Here is a 26328-nt window from a genome sequence, read left to right as displayed (position 1 = left end):
GAAGTTTGCCAGTGAACACCTGGATGATTCTGTGAGTTATTGGGAGAAGGTGCTGTGGTCAGATGAGACAAAAATTGAGCTCTTTGGCATTAACTCAACTCGCCGTGTTTGGAGGAAGAAGGATGAGTGCAACCCTAATAACATTGTCCCAACCGTGAAGCATGGTGGGGGAAACATTATACTTTGGGGGTGCTTTTCTGCAAAGAGGACAAGACGACTGCACCGTACTGAAGGGAAGATGGATGGGGTCATGTATCGCGAGATTTTGGCCAACAACCTCCTTCCCTCAGTAAGCGCATTGAAGATGGGTCGTGGCTGGGTCTTCCAGCAAGACAATGACCCAAAACATACAGCCAAGGCAACAAAGGAGTGGCTCAAAAAGAAGCACATTAAGGTCAAGGAGTGGCCCAGTCAGTCTCCAGACCTTAATCCCATAGAAAATTTATGGAGGGAGTTGAAGCTCCAAGTTGCTAAACGACAGCCTCAAAATCTTAATGATTTAGAGATGATCTGCAAAGAGGAGTGGACCAAAATTCAGCCTGACATGTGTGCAAAACTCATCATCAACTATAAAAAACCTCTGACAGCTGTGCTCGCCAACAAGGGTTTTCCCACCAAGCATAAAGTGTTGTTTGCCAGAGGGATCAAATACTTATTTCTCACTGCAAAATGCTTAAAATTATAGACTGTTCATGTCTTTGTCAGTGGGCAAACTTACAAAAACAGCAAGGGATCAAATAATTATTTCCCCCCCACCCAGTGTGTGTGTGTAATCTAAAAAGAAAAAAAAAACAGAAAATCCCATTGTATGATTTTTAAATAAAATCTGTGAAGATCTGAGGTTGTGGGTTGTAATAATCACCTAGGCAGATTAACTATGCAACATGTGTATACACACATACATAGAGGGGAGATATGTAGGACTGAGGTTGTTAGCTTAGCTTCAGTAATATAAACCTTGGAAAAATGATCCAGAACACAAATTGCTGAAGGGTTAATCAGCCATTAATCAGCCATGTTAGGATGTAGGATGACTTAACAGCTGTAGAGTGGGAGGAGTCCAGAGGATAAATACCCAGCTTTCTAGAGCAGTGTGTGTAGGGTGGGCCTGGAGGAGAAAGCTCTGGAGCTGTATTGTCATGTGAAGGAGAGCTAAACCTTGTGATTGTTTCTTCCTGAAGCAGGCATATTCCTGTAGCAACAAGGCAAGCATCCAGGGTTGCGGAGCGACATTGGAAGAAAACACATTCACAAGATGACTTCACTGCATTCAAACAAGCAGCACTCGTATTCAAATCAGCCCTCAATCTCCGTTAAACAGGCCTACTTCACAACCCTCATATCTTCCTTATCCTACAACCCCGAACAGTTATTCAACACTTAACTCTCTCCTCCGCCCTCCACTGCCCCCTCTGACATCTCTGCTGAGGAGTTTGCCACACACTTCAACAACAAGATTGACCAAACAAGGCAAGTCTTTACTGTCCAACCACCACAACCACTTTGTTTTCCAGACCATTGCCCTTCCCCCATAACCTCCCTTTCCAACATCACTGAAGGAGGCCTTACTTGTATCCTCTCCAAATCACACCTCACCACGTGTGCACTCGACCCCATCCCATCTCCTCCCCAACCTAACCCCCACACTCATCCCATGCCTAACCCGTCTCTTCAAACTATTACTAACGTCTGGTACCTTCCCCTCTGCCTTCAAACATGCCACAATCACGCCCATCCTCAAAAAGCCATCCCTCGACCCAACCGCCTTGTCCAGCTACCGCCCCATATTGCTGCTCCCATTTGCCTCCAAACTCCTTGAGCAACATGTTCACGCTGAACTGTCCTCTCACTTCTCATCTAACTCTCTCTTCGACAACCGACAATCTGGCTTTCGCCCCCACCACTTACTTACAGCCAAAGCTAACAGACAATTCTCTGTACTCCTTCTTGACCTCTGCCTTTGACACAGTTGACAACCACGTCCTCTTACTACAGATCTTCCTTTGGAGTCAAAAACCTTGCCCTATCCTGGATCTCCTCATACCTTTCTAACCGCACATTTAGCGTCTCTCACTCCCACACTACCTCCTCATCCCGCCCTCTCTCAGATGGGAGTTCCTCAAGGGTCTGTCCTAGGACCACAACTCTTCTCAATCTGTACCCTTGGCCTGGGACAGCTCATAAAATCCCATGGCTTCCAGTACCATCTGTACGCTGATGACACCCAGGCTACCTCTCTGGCCCAGATGTCACCTCTCTGCTGTCCAGAATCCCGGCATATCCATCAGACATATCCTCCTCCTTCTCCTCTCGCTTCCTCAAGCTCAATGTGGACAAATCTGAACTCATTATCTTTCCTCCATCTCAAGTATCTTCCCCACCTGAACTATCTATCACAATAAATGACATCATGCTTTCCCCTGTACCGGCAATCAGCTGCCTCAGAGTAACCCTTGACTCTGCCCTGTCCTTCAAACCACACATCCAAGCTCTCGCCATCGCCTGTCGCCTCCAGCTCAAAAATATTTCCAGAATCCGTCCTTTCCTCAACCCTCAATCAACTAAACTGCTTGTGCATGCCTTCATCTCCTGCTTCGGCTACTGCAACATGCTCCTCTGTGGCCTACCTGCTAGCACTCTTGCACCCCTCCAGTCCATCCTTAACTCTGCTGCGCGACTAGTTCATCTCTCGCCTCGTTACTTCTCCGCTAGCCCCCATTGTAAATCCCTTCACTGTCTCCCAATTGCCCAGCGTATCCAGTTCAAACTACTAACACTGACCTACAAAGCCATCCATAATCTTTCTCCTCTGTACATCTCTGAACTAATCTCTCGATATATTCCCTTACGTAATCTACGGTCCTCCCAAGACCTCCTTCGCTCCTCCACACTTATTCGTTCCTCACCCAATTTCCTCCAAGATTCTCCCGAATATCCCCCATCCTCTGGAATTCTGTGCCTCAACATGTCCGACTAGCCTCCACATTTGGATCCTTCAGACGGAACCTGAAAACCCATCTCTTCAAACAAGCCTACAGCCTGCCATGACCTTGCTTGCTGCCAACTCAACAACACCGGAGCTACTGAACCCCCTCAACCTACTGTCTCCTTCCCCATTCCTGTAGAATGTAAGCCTGCAAGGACAGGGTCCACTTCCCGCTGTACCTGTCTGTCTATCATTGTTAGTACGTTTATTGTGAGTGATATCTGTATTTGGTATGTAACCCCTTCTCATGAACAGCACCATGGAATCAATGGTGCTATAAAAACAATATATATATATACATATATATATATACATACACACATACACATGCCACAATACTTAAATACTCACTGTGATACCGGTCTTTTTTCCACTTAGTTACCCAGAAACCACAGAGCTTCACATTTTTGAATATTAGAGCACTCTGAAATAAAGGAAAGTACAAATATTTAAGAAACTTACTTGGCTGACCAATGGCTTCTGTCTGCAGTCAATGTATATTGAAAATATGTTAGAAATTAAAAGAAAAGGAGTATTCCCATCTTGTAAACAGTTGTGCATATTGTTAGTACATGCCGTTAATTTTATAATCAGTAGGTGTCCACTCTCTGGGTCTGTACTTGTGCTGAGAAAGAAGGGGCTGCAGAGCTGCTGTAGGTTGGCTCTTCACTGGCTTTCCCTGTACAGCTACCACTATTCACTTGAATGGGGCTGCACCAGAGTTGCTCGCACTGCCAGGGAGCCAAAAAATAATTATAAGGTAATGGCATATACAAACAATGTGCCATCATTTGACAAGATGAGAATACCCCTGTAATGCAGGACTTTCTATGCCATATCCAATAGCTGGCATTAGAATTCTAGTCCTCTTCCTCTGTGAGGCAATTTGCATATACCATATACAGCAATATAACACAAAAATAAAAAAGTATCCATGTACTCCAGTGTTTCATGCACAATAGTGTTCTGCCAAGAAGCGGTTATGCCCACTGATGTATCGATACAACCCTCGTCAGCAGAACATTTTCAGAATATAGTGAGCGGTTGAGGGTGCATGCACGGTGCCTATTTAGAATTTAGGCGCTTATAACATTATATTAAGGGATTATTAATTATGCTCTGAACTGAGCAGATGTCAAAGATCTATAAATATTAGAGGGGGTTCTCCAGGACAACAAAATTGATAGCCTATCTTATGTCACCCTGACTCCCATGTACATGAGCATTTGGGCAGTTAGATGGCGCTACTATTTATTATACAATGATCGGGTGACAATATTATTTGTATTTGTGATTACTGTACCTAGCGATCATATTATGACCCCGTGCAGGTTAATTGGTCGCATAGCATCAGCACATTTATTAAATTAAAGGTAACTGCTCACGTCGGATAATGCCATTAACCTGCAGATATAGCGTTAATCTGCAAGTTAGTAGTTTTAGGACGGTGCTTGACATCTGTACTGCAGTGTGGCACCAGGGAGAAAATTAACTTCTTCCTCTCGGGAACCACCAACTTTCAGTCATACAGGCGCGGCTATAGTCATGGCTCTCAGCACTGTGAACAGCGGCAATAAGGACGTCCCGGCAATGACAGCCAGCTCCGCAGTGCATCATATTCATGCTCCATTAGAAAAGGATGAGAGCCTGATGAGATTCCCAGGTTACTACAGTGTGGGATGATGTCGCCAGGGCATCTGAGCCTGAAATTGTGTTAGTGTTCTCCTTAAAGAGGTTGTCCACTATTATATAAAATGCCCCAATGTATTTAATCTGTGGAGAAAAGTGATTTTGTAAATACCGTGCTTCTTCTTTATTGCCTGTGAGCGGCGCTATTGATGACCTCTCACAGGCATCACGTGACCCCGGCTGCAGCCGGCTCTGGCCTTCGCTGATGTCACGTCAAGCCGGGCGTGACACAGTGACAAGCTCCCCACTGAGTGATGAGCTGAGGGCAGGGTTTCCCCGCGCGTCACAGCCCAGCATCCACCGCACGCGCTCCCTTTCCAGCATTCATTGGGAAAGAACACGGTGGATGCTGTGGGTCACGTGATGCCTGTGAGCGGTCAGCAATAGCGAAGCTCACAGGCAATAAAGAACAAGCAAGGTATTTACAAAAACACTTCTCTCCACAGATTAAATACATTAGGGAATTTTATATAGTAGTGGACAACCTCTTTAAGATGGTTGCAATTGATATTATCCTCCATAGTGGTATATGCAGGAAAGCAAGTGCATAAACAGCAAGCAGGGTGCTTCTGTAGAATAACCAAGAACCCACTGAACGCAGTACCATAAACTAATCACTGGTACTTCTAGTATGTACCAAAAAAAATATAAAAATAGGAAAAATATTTTCTAATTAAGACGGGAGTTTTTTTTTTTTTTTTACAGGTGTGCTACCGACACAACATCATGAAGATATGAGGCAGTACCTAAAAGGTAATTAGGACATTGATAATTATCATAGGAGCTTAACTGGTTAAACATTTCACACCTTAATACAATATTATATACAATACTTACCACTGGGACAGTAACTGGCTGCTTGGCCATTCCTCCATACGTCACCATTGTGCCACCATAGCTAAACAACAAATTCCAGACAGGATATTAGCTTAGATACATTTTCATTTAGACAGCTTATCACACCACTCTGGTGCACAAATAAATCAGAGGCGCCTACTACAATAAGTATAACATAACTTTGGTGATACAGTTTACTTGTTTTTTATACACAGACATAATTAATTACAAGCAATTATTATAGGTTACAATTTTTTGGCTGTACTTCCGGAAGATGATGTCAAGACACAATACTTACTTCAATGATCCTCCACTGCTCCCGTTCCAGCGCTGCTCGAGTTCCCGTCGTATCTTCTTCCAGTTTCTCTTTAAGTATACAGGAAATCCTAGGAAATGTCGCACAGCCAATCACTGGCTTCCGAATTTCTCACTAGTGTAGACTCTCAGGCATTTTTGCCTTGAAATTTCAATTGGTCATATCTTAGAGAACAAAAAATATTTTTTTTTTCAAAAAAATAACTGTATAATTGGGGTTTATTTATTTTTTTCCTGGTAGGTCTTTGTTAAAGGGGATCTTTCACCAAATATTTCATGTTGAACTAGATACACAATGTAATAGTGGCTGCCGGTTTCTTTGGGGGTGTGCACTTCTTCCTGAATGATACTGACCGCTCATAAGCAGGCAGTAACACAGCAGAAAATGAACACGCAACCACAATAGCTTAGAGCAGGCTTCTCAGTGAAGGAGATATAAACCAAAAACAAAAAACATCAAACTCATAGTAAAAGGTACTATGTGAAACAGTGTCCACAGCAAACAAGGAAAGGGAGATGTAATATAGTATCAAAAGACTAGATTACTTACCGGTAATCGTGTTTTATGGAGTCCACGACAGCACCCACTTGAGAGAGGGGATCCATTCATAGGGACAGGAAAGCTACAGATAAAAAAAGGGGCGGTTCCCCTCACCCCTCCTCAGTTTGTTTTACAGAGCATGAAAGGATCCGCTAAGTTAACAATCTTCATAGTCAACAATTACTATAGATATAAAAACCACCACCACTAATAGTGAATCACACTCAAGGTACACCAGAAGTCCGTGTAAAGTAAGGGAGGGAAGTGAGTGGGTGCCGTCTTGGACTCCATAAAACACGATTACCGGTAAGTAATCTAGTCTTTTCTTCTCGCCACGACAGCACCCACTTGAGAGATTTTAAGAGAACCATCATTTGGGAGGGACCACCATTTTGAGGACAGATCTCCCGAAAACCAAGTCAGAGTCAAAGGACAAGTCAAGTCTATAGTGGTTGTAAAAAGTGGATGGTGAAGACCATGTAGTTGCCTTACATATCAAGTCGATTGGGATGTCTGCCTGCTCAGCCCAGGAGGAATCTATGGCCCGTACTGAATGGGCCCTCACGCCCTCTAGGGAGCTTTCACCTTTCGACGAGTAGGCCAGACATATGGCATCCCTGATCCATCAAGACATGGTGCTCTTTGTAACTGCAGACCCCTTCCTGTGGCCCTGAAAGTACACGAACAGTGCCCTACTCTGCCTCCAGGACTGGGTTCTGTCTATGTAATGTAGGACTGACCTCCTAACGTCTAAAGTGGGAAACTTGTGTTCTTCAGGAGTAGAAGGGTTGGAAAAAAAGGAAGGAAGAAAGATTTCCTGACTTCTATGAAACCTGGCAGCAACTTTAGGAAGGTAGGTTTCAGGACTATCCTATCTGGAAAGAATATCGCTAACTCTTCTGGCTGAAGTTAGCGCCACTAGCAGAGCTGTTTTTAAAGACAGACATTTTAGAGAGGCTGACTCTAAAGGCTCAAATGGTGGACCTATGAGGGCCTCAAGGACAAGATTCAAGTCCCAGGGAGGTAAACGAGCTATGTGGACAGGGGTTCTACGCTCACATGCTGCGATGAAACGAGAGACCCACCTATCACCCGCAATATTATAGCTGTATAATGCCCCTAGAGCTGATGTGTGAACCTTCAGGGTGCTAACTGAAAGACCCAGCTCTCGACCCTTCTGAAGAAACTCCAGGATTGCTAGTATTGGCACCGCATTGGAGAAAGGGACAGTATGAAATTCTAGGAATTTCCTCCACACTCTACTGTATAATCTGGTTGTGGAGTCTTTCCTACTTTGGAATAGGGTGTTGATCAGGATGTCTGAAAACCCTTTAAACTTTAATAACTGCCTCTCAAGTTCCACACCGTCAAGTGGAGACCCCTCACCAAAGGATGATGGAATGGACCAGGACCTGATGGTAAGATCCAGGTGTCTGACACCGACATGGTTCAGAGCCATGAAAACGACGGTCTTCTGGGCCAAAAGGGAGCGATGAGGATTACCCTCGCTCCTTCCTCACTGATCTTTCTGATAACTACTGGAAGCAGGTTCATCGGTGGAAATGCATAAGCAAGATGAAAGTCCCAAGGAGTCTGGAGAGAGTCGACCATCCCCGGAAGGTCTGCCATGTTCAGGGAGGCAAACCTCTTGACTTGTCTGTTGGCCCTGGTAGCAAACAGGTCTATCTTGGGAAGACCTCACAACTTCACTATTTTCCTGAAGATCAGGTGACAGAGGACACACTCTCCTTGGTGGAGAGTATGGTGACTTAGGAAGTCCGCTCTGGTATTGTCCACGCCTCTGATGTGAAGGGCTGAGAGAGAGAGAAGATGGGATTCTGCCAACCCGAGGATCTCCACCGTAGTAGACAGAGTCCTTGATCAAATTCCGCCTTGTCGATTGACGTATGCGATGGACGTGGCGTTGTCGGACAGAATTCTGACTTGAGACCCCCGCAGCTGTAGGAGAAAGTGATGCAATGCTTGTTTGATGGCTTTTAATTCTCTCAAGTTTGAGGAGTCCTCTGCTTCTTCTAATGACCATCGACCTTGGGCTAGGTTGGTCCCCAAATGGGCCCCCATCCTACAGGGCTAGCATCTGTCACTACTACTCCTGAGGGCTTAACTACCCACGGAACCCCCCCTGGAAAGATTATTCAGATCCAACCACCAGGACAGGGATCTGACCACTTCTAAGGATAGAGTCAGGCGGCCATTAAGCCGGCCCTATAACAGTTCTTCTGCACAGAGAACTTCCTGTTGTAAACACCAAGTATGAAATTGGGCCCACTGAACCGCTGGGATACAAGATGTTAGGGACCCTAGCAGGGACATAGCGTCTCTTAAGGATTTGTGAGGTTATTCTATAGCTCCTCTAACTTTATTCATGATAAGCAATTTTTTCTCTTCTGGTAGGAGACACTGCTGACTTACGGAATTTAGATGTAGACCCAGAAATGACTGAAGAGACCGTGGGACCAGTCTGGATTTTTCCAGGTTGATTATCCACCCCCAGAGCCTGCAAGGATGAAATTGCGTTAGCCAGGTGATCTCTGCATTGTTGTTGCAGAGCGTCCTACCACCAGAAAGTCATCCAGGTGGCCAGTTTAGATGATGTAAATAGGCCATCACCTCTGATATCATCTTGGTGAAGACATAGGGAGCCATGGAGAGGCCAAACGGCATTGCTGCGAATTGAACATGGCAGAGATGTCCGTTCATGATGACCGCCACTCTGAAATACTGTTGGTATTCTGTATGTATGGCCAGATGGTAATAAGCATCCTTTAGGTCTAGGACAGCCATGAAACATCTAGGAAATAAAAGCATAATTGTAGATCTCCATTTGAAGGTATGGAAAAGTAGAAAGGAGTTTAATCTCATCAAATTTATGATAGTTCTATAGGAACCATCTGGCTTAGAGACCAGGAATAAAGGGGAGTAGAACCCCATTCCTTCCTGGTCCGCTGAAACTTCTATCAGGACATTTTTGGATAACAGGCTCTGGATCTCTAATTAGAGAGCCTGCTGTTGTCTGGGAGAGGGCGGAGAAGTTACTATAAAGGAGTCCTGACGGATCTGACAAAATTCCAGCTTTATCCTGATGAAACTAGACTAAGAGTCCAAGCATTAGAGGTAATTTCCCCTATTGTTGGTCAAAGAACTTCACCCTACCACCCACCGAGATATCAGGTCTAGCGGAATTTTTTGTCGTTCTTTGAGGAGGATCCTCCAAACAGGGTTCCTTTTTGTTTTGTCTCCTACCGGTCCAGGTCCTTGTAGGACTTTTTTTTGACCAAACGGACACCTTTTGAAGGTCCTTCTGCAGGATGGAACAGATGGGTTAGGGAACCCCTTCTTTCTTTCTTCCGCTTTGGTTAAAATCTCATCCAGTACCTTGCCAAACAGGTACTCCCCTTGAAATGGCAGTGTGCACAATTAGAATTTTGATTGTGCATTCCCCTTCCAACCCTTTAGCCAAAGGGCACGACGAGCAGAGATCGTAAGGCCTGCTGAATTGGGCCACCAGCCGCAGGGAATCCGCAGAGGCATCTGCTAAGTAAGCAGAACCACCTCGTATCAACGGGATAGAGGACAACAATTCCTCCCTGCAAACCTCGTTCTTGATCTGGTCTTCCAGCTGATCTACCCAGACCAACATAGATCTTGCTGTACATGTGGCAGATATGGCTGGTTTAAAGGCTCCTGTGCAGGCTTCCCATGAGCGTTTGAGCAGCATCTCTGCTTTACGATCTAATGGATCCAACAGTAGCCCAGAGTCTTCCACGGGCAAGGCAGAATGTCTGGACGAAGAGGCGACAGCCGCGTCTACCTTTGGAACTTTGGACCAGGGCACCAAACCCTCATCATCGAAGGGGTATTTCATTTTGGAGGATGAAGGAAGGGAACTCCGTCCCTCCTGTCTGTCCCATTCCCTTCAGACCAGATCCTTAATAGCTGTAATAACTGGAAAGGACCGTCTCCTTTTCACAGAGAGTCCTGCAAACATAATATCCTGTGTTGACCTTGACTCTTGTTTCTACCATTCCCATCGTATTCCTTACCAATCTGACTAGGTTATCCATGCTCTCCATGGGAAAGCAGGATCTCCCCTCCTCATCAGATGATGATGACGATTTCGAGGGACTAGGAGATCTAGCCTGGTCGCTATCTGAAGAGGAGGTAGAAGGGGAAATGTTTTTCGATTTTGATCTATGCTTCCCAGGGAGAACTACATCCCTGAGGGAATGGAGTTCCTCCCTAATTACGGCACGTATGTCTGTGGATTTAACTGACGACTCCTCCTGCAGTGTCTGGTCTATACAATGCCGACACAGCCGCTTAGAATAAATGTCAGGAAGGGGCTGCGAGCACAAAGCACATTCCTTGTCTTTGAGATTTTTGGTTCTTTTAGTCTAAAAAGGGGGGTATACAGAAAGAAGGGGAATCAGCTTAATAGGTAGAGACTCATAACACTCACCCAGTGAAGCTTGTTAATGTGGTACCAGTTCTGGAGGTGGAAGCACAGCACGAGATGAAGGCGGACCAGATTTCTTATACTGTTCACTCTCATCAGTGGAGTTACCTTCTTTGGAGCGTCCACTGCTGCTCTTAGATCTGCTCTGCATATGCACATCCACCACAGGTGTGTGCACCTCTGAAGCCCCTGAAGAGGATATCTTGTGGGCAAAAATTCTGCAGTCAAACGTCGAGTTTTAAACACTGCAGCTCGCCCTCTCCATGCCGGGGCACACCTCCCCGGCCCGCCCGGAAGCAGAATATAGGACTTCCGGGTTCAGAACGCTAAATGGCCAGTGCGCATGCGCTGGGGCCGAAACCCGGAAGTCCCGGCCACGCGCCTCCTGCATGAGTGCAGCCTGTCCCTTTGCCGCACCGCGTTCCCACGAGTCAGGGCGGCTTATCCCGAACGCTGACCTCTTCACATCCATTCCTCAGACAGGGGGAGAGTCTGTCAAGCAGGGCTCTCCCGACGCTGCATCTGGCGCCCCAGACCGTGCAGTTCCCACAGAGACCGCACAGAGGTGGATAGGACCCAGGTAAGCCTTCTTACTACAGGTTCCCATAAGGACAGGAAACCAAACTGAGGAGGCGAGGGTTACCGTCTCTTTTTATCTGTATGTTTCCTGTCCCTATGGACGGATCCCCTCTCTCAAGTGGGTGCCGTTGTGGCGAGGCGAGAAGAAAAAATAATATTTTATTGAACATTATAACAAAAGTAATATATACAGTACATAATGAACAATCAAGCTAGCTAAAAAAAAGTGTATATGGAGGCTGCAGGTGAAAAAAAGAAAAGTAAACTCATTAGGTGCAAAATGCTTTGATTGCTAATATCACTGCAATGGAAAGACAAAATGAAAAACCCCCAAACAAAATGTATACTCCACTTTGCAAGCAGTATTATATCATATATCCAGTTCAACATGAACAAATTGGTGAAAGGTGCTCTTTAACTAGGACTTTTCATGTCCCCCTTTTTTGGGGAGTGTTTGAAGGAGTTTCTCTTTTCTTGAATCAGTTTTGAAAGATATTTCCTGAAATGTGATTTACAGCCTTTTGATTGGATAGTGCCGAGATTGGAATGGTTTTCTTCAGGATCTGCTGCGACATGCTCCCCCCCACCCTTTTTTTTTTTTTAATTTTGACCAGGCATTTTTAGTGTCTCGTCAGATATAGGCTGAAGAAAACTCCAGAAACTCCTCAAAAAATGCTGTGACCATAGTCTTCCAATATGACACGAGATCACACTTCCCTTCAGACAGCAGCCAGCATTGAAATCAGTAGCAGAGGCACACTCAGCAGCAAAGGAAACAGAGGAGATCTAGACTGGCCATTTTGCTTCTCCTCAGGTTGTGGATCTGCTCTGCTTTCCTTGCTGCTCTCCTGGATGCATGGGCCGTGGCTGGAACCAACAATACATTAAGTTAACAGTTATTTGCTATTGGAGTGTTAACAGATAACTGGGGCATATTTGCAATGACATGTCTCAAAGCGGTTAGAGCCATCTGAGTCGAGCATTAATCGGAGCCTAATCTGAGGAGATAGTGGAAATCAGACAAGAGCACAATGCTGGAGCCACTGACACTGTCCTCTCTAAAGGCCAAAAACGGCAGATTTGTATGGGGGCATCCTGACTGTCTCTCGACAAATAATAAGATCCATCATGTCAGATTTAGGACTTGCAATCTATTGGTTCTCCCTGAAATAAGCCAGAGTTAGAAGAGACTGGCAGTGGATTTTCAGAGAATACAGCAGCACTCAGCTGAGAGAGAGCGTTCTTGTGGGCCCAATTGTTGGCCCATCTTAACTGCACTGTGACTAAACAGCTTTGGTGCATGATTCTTTGATACAGGATAGGTGATAAATGTGCGATTGTTGAGAACCCCACAAAAATGGGGGTCCCGTGTTTTCATTCTGAAATGAGCATAAGTTACACATGCACACATTAGACTAGTGTCGCCCGAACACTCAAATATCAACAGGTTTGGCCGACACCATAATGTGTATGGGGGCACCGGTCAGATAATAGCTAAGAAAGATGTTGATGGGGCAATTTTGGACTGCCAAATGCATTGTTGTCCTGGAGATAAGCCACCAGCAACTTTTTCATAGAAAACACAGCAGATTTAGGTGGAGTGAACACACCTATGTATGGGAGAGACAGCCAAAAGGTGTTTTGGCTGAATGATCAGCCGAACAATCAACCAAAGCATCATTCGGCTGAGAGACATCTAATGTGTATGGCCAGCTTAAAGGGGTTGTCTGGTCTTAGGCTACAAATCTGCAGTCACTCTATGTGACTCTAGATTTGTGAATCCTCACAGCACGTGCACCCGTGAGGATTCTCCAGTGTCGGGAGAGGGCGGTCATGTGACCGCAAGTATGCGATTTGCATACTTCCGGCCATATTCCAACAAGACTGGATCCGGCCTTGCTCACACTAGCATTGAGTGAGGCTGAAAACGTCTAGTCGGCACGTTACCGCACGCATGAAAATCACATCTATGGGGTCAAACGCCAGCCACCCACGGCATCCAGGAATCCTCACATCACAGAGTGACTGCAGATTGTAACTTAAAACCAGACAACCCTTTTTACAGCTGCACACACAGACAGTGAGACTGTCTGCACTCTACATTAGTCCCAAAGACAATAAATAGCGCCGAAGTCAGCATATGTGACTACTGTAACAATTAAACAGGGGCCATAAGGGAGCCTGTTCTCATGATCAACAGGGGTCCTAGTGGTGGCTAGGTGATAAATATTGTTTAAGGCCAAACTACAACCTTATGAAGGGCATGACATTTCTTTTTTAGATCATTTATGTTTCCCATTTGCTAAAAAAGTATGAGAAAAATATAGGAGCCAATTCATCATAGCTTTTGTACCTTATTTTGAGACTGCGTTTTTAATTTGCTCCACATATATCTTTTCATTTACACATTTTTTAAAGCCATCTTTATATGTATTCATCTTTTTTCTTCTGATTTCAGTTTGCCACTGTTGACTAATTTTGAGGTTTCCAGATATTTTTGCCTGTTTCATCATTTGCAACTTTTCAAATAGTTACAACATTTTTTGCAGAAATGTACTCCAGTCTGACTGCAGACTTGTGATTCTCCATATAACATGGATACTGTGCGCTGTCATGATTCTCCAGTGCCGTGAACGGGCGAGAGTACAAGTGCAAGTACGCAATTTGCATATATGTTGTCACGTGCCGACTAGACGTGCGTGACCTCGCTCAACGCAAGTAAATTAAGTAAGACTGGACATGTCTAGTTGCAATGTGGTTGTAAGTATGCAAATCACCTGGACAACCGCTTTAAAGAGATTTTTTCACTGTGCCAAATTCGAGAACTGCATGCGCCATTTTTAAACCAATTTGGGCCAAAAACTGGCTTTGAATACCACAATACAAAGAATAAAAGTAACTTAAAAAATGCAGGTTTTTTCTGGTCTATTATGTATAGGATTAGACAAGATTTTACAATATACATATTTTTATGGTCATATATTACCATGAGACAGTACAGACAAAAGAAACAATTACAACTACACCCTTATGCTATTCCAATAATGCAGATGAATAAACTTACTCCAAATGACGTAACATTTCCGTTGTGCTTTTTCCACCAACACAGTTTAGTGCCAATCGCGGACGTGGGCAATTCTGTAAGAAACAGATCAATGACTGTAGTCCCTCAAACATTAATTCAACTAACAGCTACAATTGCTTCTCACTAAATTAGAATATAATATTAAAAGTTAATTTATTTCATTTCTTCAATACAAAAAGTGAAACTCATATTATAAAGAGTCATTACAAACAGTGAGTATTTCAAGTGTTTATTTCTGTTAATGTTGAGGATTATGGCTTACAGCCAATGAAAACACAAAAGTCATTATCTCAGTAAATTAGAATAATTAACAAGAAACACCTGCAAAGACTTCTGATGCGTTTAAAAAGGTCCCTTAGTCTGTTTCAATAGGCTCCACAATCATGGGGAAGACTGCTGACTTGACAGATGTCCAGAAGGCAGTCACTTACACACTCCACATGGAGGGTAAGCCACAAAAGGTCATTGCTAAAGAAGTTGGCTGTTCCGAGAGTGCTGTATCCAAGCATATTAATGGAAAGTTGAGTGGAAGGAAAAAGTGTGGTAGAAAAAGCTGCAAAAGCAACCGGGATAACCGCAGCCTTGAAAGGATTGTTAAGAAAAGGCCATTCAAAAGTTTGGGGGAGATTCACAAGGAGTGGACTGCTGCTGGAGTCATTGCTTCAAGAGCCACCACACACAGACGTATCCAGGACATGGGCTACAAGTGTCGCGCTCCTTGTGTCTAGCCACTCATGACCAATAGACAACGCCAGAAGCGTCTTACCTGGGCCAAGGAGAAAAAGACCTGGACTGTTGCTCAGTGGTCCAAGGTGCTGTTTTCAGATGAAAATACATTTTGCATTTCATTTGGAAATCAAGGTCCCAGAGTCTGGAGGAAGAGTGGAGAGGCACACAATCCAAGCTGCTTGAGGTCTAGTGTGAAGTTTCCACAATCAGTGATGGTTTGGGGAGCCATGTCATCTGCTGGTGTAGGTCTACTGTGTTAAATCAAGACCAAAGTCAGCGCAGCCGTCAACCAGGAAATTTTAGAGCACTTCATGCTTCTCTCTGCTGACAAGCTTTTTGGAGATGGATATTTCATTCTCCAGCAGGGCTTGGCACCTGTCCACACTGCCAAAAGTACCAATACCTGGTTTACACACAACAGTATCACTGTGCTTGATTGGCCAGCAAACTCACCTGACCTTAACCCCATAGAGAATCTATGGGTTATTGTCAAGAGGAAGATGAGAGACACCAGACCCAACAATGCAGACAAGCTGAAGGCTGCTATCAAAGCAACCTGGGCTTCCATAACACCTCAGCAGTGCCACAGGCTGATCGCCTCCATGACACACCGCATTGATGCAGTAATTGATGCAAAAGGAGCCCCGACCAAGTATTGAGGGCATTTACTGAACATACATTTCAGTAGGGCAACATTTCAGATTTTAAAAACATTTTTCAAGTTGTTGTTATAAAGTATTTTAATTTACTGAGATAATGACTTTTGTGTTTTCATTGGCTGTAAGCCATAATCATCAACATTAACAGAAATAAACACTTGAAATAGATCTGTTTGCAATGATTTATTATATACGAGTTTCACTTTTTGTATTGAAGAACTGAAATAAATTAATTTTTTGATGATATTCTAATTTAGTGAGAAGAACTTGTATCTCTCTCATCGTCCACATAAACGGCTGGCTTGGCCAAGTGTTCACGTGTTTTCAATAGGCAAAGAGGAGAAATTTGCTGCCAGACACCTTAGTTAGCAACTAATCTCCACCGAAAACACAAGAATCGGGTATTTGACTTTCAACCGCTCAATTCTTAGAGGTAGAATGCCCCCATACACATTATGTGGTCAGCAGTAGGGAAGAGCGCAAGTGCTCGAGTTTGCAAAGAGTGTCGCGGGTACTCGAGTGACATGTTCGAGTCCCTGCACCCACATGTTTCGCGGCTGTTAGACAGCCAAAACATTGTCTGTCATCACGGGCAATTCCCGAATGTTTTTTGGCTGTATAACAGCCGCGAAACAAGTGGGTGCAGGGACTCGAACATGTTACTCGAGCACCTGCGATACTCAGTGCATACCGGAGCACCCTAGGCAAACTCGAGTAAAGAGCACTTGCGCTCATCACTAGTCAGCAGATATCAGAGAAATCAGTTTTTTCGACAACTTTTATGTAGCTTTTATGGGGAAAGTAATTTATGTTGCAGTCTCCAGATCAGATATGGAGGTTTCCCTTACCTTAAACAGATCTTTCATTTCGGGCTTTCGCAGTTGTTCTTCAGTGATCACATGGTTGGCTCCTAATTCCCGAAGTCTCTCCACCAAGCTTTGGAGATTTGGTCTGCACATATTTAATGAGTTAGTTATGCTCATCATTTATTTATTTTTAGAACATCAAAAAGTATCTTTATAGACATACCTGTCTCGTACAACATTAATAGTAGTGATACCCAAAGAAGCTGCAATCTGTATAACAGCCTGTCCCACGCCACTGTTGCTGGCATTCTGTATTACCGTGTCCCCTGTGAAGCATGACATAAAAGGGGGTTAATGGCAAACGCATTCTATGACCTACAGTTGGTTGTTCTAAATATTTCCAGCTCGCTGCTTTTTACCTGGACGAAGAGTCTCATAATCAGAGAGCAGTCTGTAAGCTGTGCAAGGGTTAACACTCAAAGTCGCTGCGCCCACCACAGATATGTCGCTTTGTACCCGCACCAGGGCCTGCTCACTGAATAAGCCCTCTGTACACCATGTGCCTGTAAATCAATATGTTGTTAAAGTTATTTTGGAAAATATCTTTATTCATTTATTTTTCACCAATTTCTTTGCAAAGTGAAATTGAATAAATCAAAAATGAATGAATGAGAGAATAAAGACAAAGAAAGGTGTAACAATGCTGTATATGTGCAGCAAGACATGACTAAGACAGGATAATATGCCTTCATCCAGATCACTGCTTCTGGCATATAGGGATGGGGTGTCTACAACTTAGTTTTCTGCTAAGTTGCTTGAAGGGTGAACACATGCAGCCATTTCGGTAACAGTACCAGGTTCCAATGATGTGGCTATGAAATACTGTTTCTATTTCATGGCCTCTGGCTCATTGGATACAATGTTCACAAGAAATCCAAGGCATGCCCTTCCTCCACTGATGCAGAAAATGTATCACTACAATGTCAATGGGGCTTACCTGAGTGGAAGAAGGGACACTTAGATGTATCTCAATAACACCTACACACAAAGTGGCACAGGGGTCTATGGGTGACCACGTGGGCAGACTAAAGGTAGAAACAGCATGTCTTAATTATCACAATATCTTCCTCATTATTACACTTAGAAATTCTTTGTATCCTCCGGATCAATGTTTTTTTTTCTTAATCTGTGTTGTATCTACAACATTTATACATGTATAACATTTATACTTCTTAAACCCTTAAGCCCCGCGGGTGGTTTGCACGTTAATGACCAGGCCAATTTTCACAATTCTGACCACTGTCACTTTATGAGGTAATTACTCTGGAACGCTTCAACGGATTCCCCTGATTCTGAGATTGTTTTTTCGTGACATATTGTACTTCATGATTGTGGAAAAATTTCTTCGATATCACTTGCGTTTATTTGTGAAAAAAACGGAAATTTGGCGAAAATTTTGCAATTTTCAGAATTTGAATTTTTAAGCCCTGAAATCAGAGCGATATATCACACAAAAGAGTTAATAAATAACATTTCCCACATGTCTACTTTACATCAGCACAATTTTGGACCAAAATTTTTTTTTGTTAGGGAGCTATAAGGGTTAAAAGTTGACCAGCGATTTCTCATTTTTCCAACAAAATTTACAAAACCATTTTTTTAGGGACCACATCACATTTGAAGTCACTTTGAGAGGTCTGTATGACAGAAAATACCCAAAAGTGACACCATTCTAAAAACTGCACCCCTCAAGGTGCTCAAAACCACATTCAAGAACTTTATTAACCCTTCAGGTGCTTCACAGGAATTTTTGAATGTGGAAGAAAAAAATGAACATTTAACTTTTTTCACAAAAATGTTACTTTAGACCCAATTTTTTTTATTTTCACAGGGGTAACAAGAAAAAATGGACCCCAAAATTTGTTGTGCAATTTCCCCTGGGCACGCAGATACCCAATATTTGGGGAAAAAACACTGTTTAGGCGCACGGCAGGGCTCGGAAGGGAAGGAGCGCCATTTGACTTTTTGATTGTAAAATTTGCTTGAATAATTAGCGGACGCCATGTTGTGTTTGGAGAGCCCATGTGTGCCCAAACTTTGGAGCTCCCCCACAAGTGACCCCATTTTGGAAACTAGACCCCCCAAGGCACCTTTCTAGATGCATAGTGAGCACTTGGAACCCCCAGGTGCTTCACAAATTGATTCGTAACAATGAAAAAGTGAAAAAAAAAAAACACTTTTTCATTTTTATGAATCAATTTGTGAAGCACCTGAGGGTTCCAAGTGCTCACAATGCATCTAGATAGGTGCCTTGGGGGGTCTAGTTTCCAAAATGGGGTCACTTGTGGGGGAGCTCCAATGTTTGGGCACACAGCGGCTCTCCAAACGCAACATGGTGTCACTAACAATTTGAGCCGATTTTCCGTTAAATTTGTTAGAGGACACCATGTTGCATTTAGAGAGTCCCTGTGTGCCCAAACATTGGAGCTCCCCCACAAGTGACCCCATTTTGGAAACTAGACCCCCCAAGGCACCTATCTAGATGCATAGTGAGCATTTGGAACCCCCAGGTGCTTCACAAATTGATTCGTAACAATGAAAAAGTGAAAAAAAAAACACTTTTTCATTTTTATGAATCAATTTGTGAAGCACCTGAGGGTTCCAAGTGCTCACTATGCATCTAGATAGGTGCCTTGGGTGGTCTAGTTTCCAAAATGGGGTCACTTGTGGGGGAGCTCCAATATTTGGGCACACAGCGGCTCTCTAAATGCAACATGGTGTCCGCTAACAAATTTAACGCAAAATTGGCTCAAATTGTTAGCGACACCATGTTGCGTTTGGAGAGCCGCTGTGTGCCCAAACATTGGAGCTCCCCCACAAGTGACCCCATTTTGGAAACTAGACCCCCCAAGGCACCTTTCTAGATGCATAGTGAGCACTTGGAACCCCCAGGTGCTTCACAAATTGATTCGTAATAATGAAAAAGTGAAAAAAAAAACACTTTTTCATTTTTACGAATCAATTTGTGAAGCACCTAGGGGTTCCAAGTGCTCACTATGCATCTAGATAGGTGCCTTGGGGGGTCTAGTTTCCAAAATGGGGTCACTTGTGGGGGTGCTCCAATGTTTGGGCACACAGGGACTCTCTAAATGCAACATGGTATCCGCTAACAAATTGAATGGAAAATCGGCTCAAATTGTTAGCGGACGCCACATTGCGTTTGGAGAGCCCCTCTGTGCCCAAACTTTGGAGCTCCCCCACAAGTGACCCCATTTTGGAAACTAGACCCACCAAGGCACCTTTCTAGATGCATAGTGAGCACTTGGAACCCCCAGGTGCTTCACAAATTGATTCGTAACAAAGAAAAAGTGAAAAAAAAAAACACTTTTTCATTTTTATGAATCAATTTGTGAAGCACCTGGGGTTCCAAGTTCTCACTATGCATCTAGATAGGTGCCTTGGGGGGTCTAGTTTCCAAAATGGGGTCACTTGTGGGGGAGCTCCAATGTTTGGGCACACAGGGACTCTCGAAATGCAACATGATATCCGCTAACAATTTGAGCCAACAATTTGTTAGCGGATATCATGTTGCATTTGGAGAGCCCCTGTGCGCCCAAACATTGGAGCTCCCCCACAAGTGACCCCATTTTGGAAACTAGACCCCCCAAGGCACCTATCTAGATTCATAGTGAGCACTTGGAACCCCAGGTGCTTCACAAATTGATTCATAAAAATGAAAAAGTGTTTTTTTTTTCACTTTTTCATTTTTACGAATCAATTTGTGAAGCACCTGGGGGTTCCAAGTGCTCACTATGCATCTAGATAGGTGCCTTGGGGGGTCTAGTTTCCAAAATGGGGTCACTTGTGGGGGAGCTCCAATGTTTGGGCACACAGGGGCTCTCCAAACGCAACATGGCGTCCGCTAACAATTTGAGCCGATTTTCCATTCAATTTGTTAGCGGACACCATGTCGCGTTTGGAGAGCCCGTGATGTGCCTAAACAGTGGAGCTCCCCCACAAGTGTCCCCATTTTGGAAACTATACCCCTCAAGGATTTTATTAAGGTGTATAGTGAACATTTTGAACCCAGAGGTATGGCACATTATTTGTTTACATTAGGTCATCATATTGAATAAGTTGTCATTATTCTTGAGCGCAAGTGCTCGCTACTTGAGTTTGCATCGGGTACTCAGGTATGCACCATGTACAGCGTGTGCTCGAGTGACATGCTCGAGTCCCTGCTCCGCATGTTTCACGGTTATTAGACACCCAAAAAAAAACATGCGGGGATCGCTCGTGCATGGCAGGCAATCCCCGTAAAGTTTTTTGACCGCGAAGCATATGGGGCAGAGACTCGAGCATGTCACTCAAATACCCACGATACTCAATGCATACCAGAGCACCCGATGCAAACTCAAGTAGCGAGCACTTGCTCTCAACACTAGTCGCCATATCGTCATCTTTTTTTCTTACTTTTGAAAAAAATCCAAACCCCAGCCCTAACCTAGCACAACCCTAGCCCCAGCACAACCCTAGCCCCAGCACAACCCTAGCCCCAGCACAACCCTAGCCCCAAACCCAGCCCTAACCCTAGCCCAATCCTAACCCAAGAGTTTATTTTTGACGCCGTTCCTTGTGCGGTATAAGTGATTAGACGACTTTATTCTTCGGGTCGGTGTGATTACAGCAATGCCAGAATCATATGGGGTTTTTATGACTGACAGCTGTCACACACTAAAAGACGCATTTTTTGTAAAATCTAATTTTTGCATCGCCATATTTTGAGAGCTATAATTTTTCAAGATTTTGGCAGACAGTCATGTGACGGCTCGTTTTTTGCGGGATGACTTGACGTTGTTATTGGTGCCATTTTCAGGCACGTGACATTTTTTGATCGCTTTCTATTCCGATTTTTGGGAGGCAGAATAAACAAAAACCAACAATTCAGGAATTGTTTTTTTTTTTTATTCTGTTCCGCGTGTGGTAAAATTGATGAGGTAGCTTTATTCTTCGGGTCAGTACGTTTACAGCGGTACCACATTTGTATCATTTTTCTATGTTTTGGCGCTTATACACAATAAAAGCTATTTTATAGAAAAAAATATTTTTTAGTATCGCTTTATTCTGAGAGCTATAACTTTTTTATTTTACGGCTGATGGAGCTGTATGGTGGCTTGTTTTTTGCGGGACGAGATGACGTTTTCAGCGGTATCATTTTTATTTATATGCGTCATTTTGATCGCGTGTTATTCCACTTTTTGTTTGGCGGTATGGTGATAAAGCATTGTTTTTTGCTTCGTTTTTTTTTTTTTTTTATTTTTACCGTGTTCACTGAAGGGGTTAACTAGTGGGACAATTTTATAGGTCAGGTTGTTCCGGACGCGGCGATACCAAATATGTGTACTTTTATTGTTTTTTTTAAATTTTTTTTATAATAATATTTATTGATGGGTACATTATATTTTTATTTTTGGTGTATTATTTTTTTTATTTTTTTATAATATTTTTGCACATTTTTTTTTTTTTTTTTTTCCACTTTCACACAGTTTATACACTTTATTACTTTGTCCCACTCTGGGACTTTCACTTTTTTTTTTCTGATCGCCTGCATGGCACAGGAATGGAGCACCATCCCTATGCCATGAAGGCTGTCAGAAGTGCACAGTGTGAAGATTGCTTGGAGATGCACTGCGCATGTCCAAGCAATCTTCCTGCTCTCTGGTGACCCGGATGTTGTCATGACGACATCGGGTCGTCATGGCAACACCCGGGAAGCCTTTGCAGACTGCGCTGGAAGCCGGAAGAGGAGGTGAGTATCGCCGATCACCTCCCCTTGCCTCCGCAATGCCGCGATCGACTTCGATCGCAGCATCGCGGGGGTTAATGTGCTGGGAGCGGTGCAGGACCGCTCCCTGCACATAGTACCGGGTGTCAGCTGTGACAATCAGCTGACACCCGGCGGCGATCGCGCCCGCACAGCCTGTGTGCGCGCGCGATCGCCATGACGTACTAATACGGGTCTGGGTATTAAGTCCCAGGGCACAGACGCGTATTAGTACGTCAGATGTCAGTAAGGGGTTAAACCAAAACACAGAATTCGCTTTTCTGGAATTTCAAATAAATAATCACTTACCCATAGATTCCGTGACCGTTCCGGTAATTGGCACCAGTTGTCAGATGACTGATGGACAAGACGAAAACACTTCTGGTTCTAGCAGAGACCACCTAGGAGGTGGCACTGGAGCAGCTGGAAATCTAAAAAGGTCTTCTAGTTTCGGAAACTCCATCTCCAGGCTGCAGTTTCTTTTAAAGCAAAACATACTTCACTCACCCTCCTCCGGTCCAGTGTGGAGCCTCAGCAGCTGCACCAATATCTGCTATTATCTGCAGTGCTGATGTCCCGTGGGCAGTGCCCCAACAAATCAGAGAGCGCAGTGGCTCTGCCAGAGTTCACGGCACAATCCGCTGAGCTAATTTACTGGCTGCAGAGCTGTCGATGTGATGTCTGCGCTGCAGATAATAACAGACACCAGAGCAGTGGCGGAGACTCCGCACTGGAGCCGGAGAGGGTGAGTAAAGCGCAGTTTGCTGCAGCTGGGAAAAAAGGGTTTTGCGAAATATGGTTCTCCCCTTTAAAGGAGAAGTATTTGCTATCTCTATTTTTTAACATTCCCTTCTCTAAAGCAGATTTCCCAGAAAATTATTTATAAAGGGGTTATCTGGGACTTTGCTTATTTTTTCCTATGGCACTAAGAACTTACAGGCAGGTAGTTGCTAACTACCTGCCTGCTGTGCCTTCTTCTCTTCTGATCTGTCAATGTGGCCTCACTACCAATTTCATGTTGATTGACAGCCAGCTCCCTGCTGCCTAACTGGGAGGAGCTGGCTTTCAATCAGCATGACTGACAGTGATCCCCTGTCGACAGAGCAGCCCAGAAGGGGGGAGAGCTTCTCTCTTGACGAGAGGTGACATGAAGCAGCGGTCTATGACTGCTCTGAGCCACCAGAGATCACCACTCCTGTCTGTATTTAGTGCCTGCACACTTATTCATAACTAGTACTAAGAAGTAATAATAATAATAATAATTATTATTTATATAGTGCCAACATATTCCACAGCGCTTTACAATTCAGAGGTTCATATTCAACAGTCATAAGTAACATAGCCAAAGATAATACAATAATTAAAGCAAAAATAATGACGACCCTGCTCGTAAGAGCTTACAATCTACGATGAGGTGGCGGTGACACAAAGTGAAGGGGCTTATTTACAACGATGGTCCAGCCATCTTTAGGGGATGAGGGATAGATAAAGGCTGCATGAGCTCATCACCAGCCAGTATCTGTAGTGCTTTTGGGTTCGGAGGAGACTTATGTTTGGAGAAATAAGGGATGGGCTATAAGAATATAAAAGGATTTCGATTAGGGAACGTGATAGGCCGCCCTAAACAGGTGTGTTTTTAGGGAGCGCCTAAAACTGTGTAAGTTGTGTTTCATCCTTATTTCTTGGGGTAGAGTATTCCAAAGAATAGGTGAAGCTCGGGAGAAGTCTTGAAGCCGGGAGTGGGAGGTACGGATGTTTGTCGAAAGTCGCTTGCGGAGCGTAGAGAACGGGTAGGCCGATAAACAGAAATGAGGGAAGAGATCTAGGGGGGTGCCACACTGTGGAGAGCTTTGTGGGTGAAAACAAGCAATTTAAATTGGATCCTATAATTCATGGGCAGCCAGTGCAATGACTAGCACAGAGCGGAGGAGTCTGAGTAAAAGCTAGCCAAATAGATGACCCTGGCTGCAGCATTAAGGATGGACTGGAGAGGGGAAAGTCGAGTGAGGGGGAGGCCAATTAATAGAGAGTTACAGTAGTCAAGGCGGGAGTGGATCAGGGCAACAGTGAGGGTTTTTGTTGTTTCCAAGGTGAGAAAGGGGTGGATTCTAGCGATGTTCTTCAGGTGCAAGCAACAAGAGCGTGCAAGAGATTGTATATGGAAGGTGAAGGAAAGATTGGTGTCAAACACAACGCCCAGAAAACTGCTGGCTCGGCGTTATTGTGGTGCCACACACGGAGAGAGAGATGTCAGATTTAGGGAGGTGAGTAGACGGCGGGAGCAGAAGTAGTTCAGTTTTGGAAAGGTTGAGTTTCAGATAGAGCGGACATAATGTTAGAAACTGTGGCCAGACAGTCCCTGGTGTTCTGTAGTACAGTGGGGGTAAGGTCAGGGGATGAAGTGTATAGTTGTGTGTCATCAGCATAAAGATGGTACAGAAAACCAAATTTGCTTATGGTCTGTCCAATTGGGGTTGTGTAGAGACAGAAGAGAAGAGGGCCAAGGACTGAACCCTGAGGAACCCCAATAGTGAGAGGAAGGGGGGAGGAGAAGTGGAGCCAGAGAAAGATACACTGAAAGAGCAGTCAGATAGGTAGAAGGAGAACCAGGAGACAGCAGCATCCTTTATGCCGATTGAGTGGAGCATAGAGAGTAGGAGGTGGTGGTCAACGGTGTCAAAAGCTGCAGAGAGGTCAAGAAGAATGAGCAGAGAGTAGTCACCATTACGTTTTGCTGTCAGGTCATTGGTTACTTTGATGAGTGCAGTTTCTGTAGAATGTAGGGGGCGGAAGCCGGACTGTGATGGGTCTAGATGAGAGTTAGTGGAGAGGTAACTGGTAAGGCTGGAGTAGACCAGGCGCTCCAAGAATTTAGTGATGAAGGGAAGATTGGAGACTGGTCTGTAGTTGTTTGAGCAGGAAGGGTCAAGGTAGGTTTTTTTTAATAATTGAGTAATGATGAAGTGTTTGAAAGAGGAGGGGAAGATACTAGAAGAGAGGGAGAGGTTGAAGATTTTAGTTACGCGAGTAGTGACGACTGAAGAAAGACTGGAGTAGATGTGAGGGGATGGGGTCAGTGGTGCATGTAGTGGGATGAGAAGAAGAGAGGAGCCTGGAGACTTCCTCTTCTGTAACTGGGTCAAATGTGGAGAGTGATCCAGAGGGGAAGTGGGGAGTCATGGCACTTGGTGGCTGGGAGCGGATTTCCTGACCGATGGTGTCTATTTTCTCTGTGAAGTAGGAGGCCAAGTCCTCAGCACAATTGTCCGTGATGGGGGCCTGGCTTTAGGACTGAAGGAGGGAGTGAAAGGTGTCGAAGAGTTTTTTGGGGTTGTTGGATAGTGAGGAGATCAGGGTGGTGAAGTAGGTCTGTTTGGCGAGGTGAAGGGCAGAGTTATATGTTTTTAACAAATTTATAGTGGATAAAGTTTTCCTCCATAGGCGTTCGACACTTCTAGAGCATCGCTGGAGAAATCGGGTTTGCGGTGTGAGCCAGGGCTGTTTTACTCTGTGTTTAAAGGTCCTGAGGGTGAGGGGCGCTACTTGGTCCAGCGTGCTTCTGAGAGTGTCATTGTAGTGGTTTACAGCCAGATCAGGACAGGAAAAAGAGGAGATTGGAGATAGTGATGAGTGAAGGGAGTCTGTAAGGGCCCCGTCACACTAAGCGATGCAGCAGCGATCCCGACAACGATACGACCTGTCAGGGATCGTTGCTGCATCGCTAATACATCGCTGGTGAGCTGTCAAACAGGCAGGCTCACCAACGATCAGGGGAGCAGCGATATCGTGGAAAGAATCGTT

General features: G+C 44.4%; 1 protein-coding gene across 1 annotated transcript in view; it reads right to left on the bottom strand.

Annotated features, from left to right (window-relative positions):
- MECR (mitochondrial trans-2-enoyl-CoA reductase) overlaps positions 1–26328 on the bottom strand; it is a 55498-nt gene that overhangs the window by 4455 nt on the left and 24715 nt on the right. Inside the window, exons 4-9 of the mRNA XM_073666056.1 lie at positions 17123–17266; positions 16927–17029; positions 16746–16848; positions 14489–14562; positions 5513–5573; positions 3338–3410 (exon numbers count right to left, since the gene is read on the bottom strand). Of these exons, the coding sequence (XP_073522157.1) occupies positions 3338–3410; positions 5513–5573; positions 14489–14562; positions 16746–16848; positions 16927–17029; positions 17123–17266 (558 nt within the window). The remainder of the gene's footprint in view (positions 1–3337; positions 3411–5512; positions 5574–14488; positions 14563–16745; positions 16849–16926; positions 17030–17122; positions 17267–26328) is intronic.

The sequence above is a fragment of the Phyllobates terribilis genome, unplaced genomic scaffold, assembly GCF_046119375.1.
Source record: "Phyllobates terribilis strain yellow unplaced genomic scaffold, ASM4611937v1 Scaffold_2__4_contigs__length_985480577, whole genome shotgun sequence".
NCBI classification, from domain to species: Eukaryota; Metazoa; Chordata; class Amphibia; order Anura; family Dendrobatidae; genus Phyllobates; species Phyllobates terribilis.
Note: the sequence above shows the minus strand (reverse complement) of the source record. Positions and strands in the feature narration are given on the sequence as shown.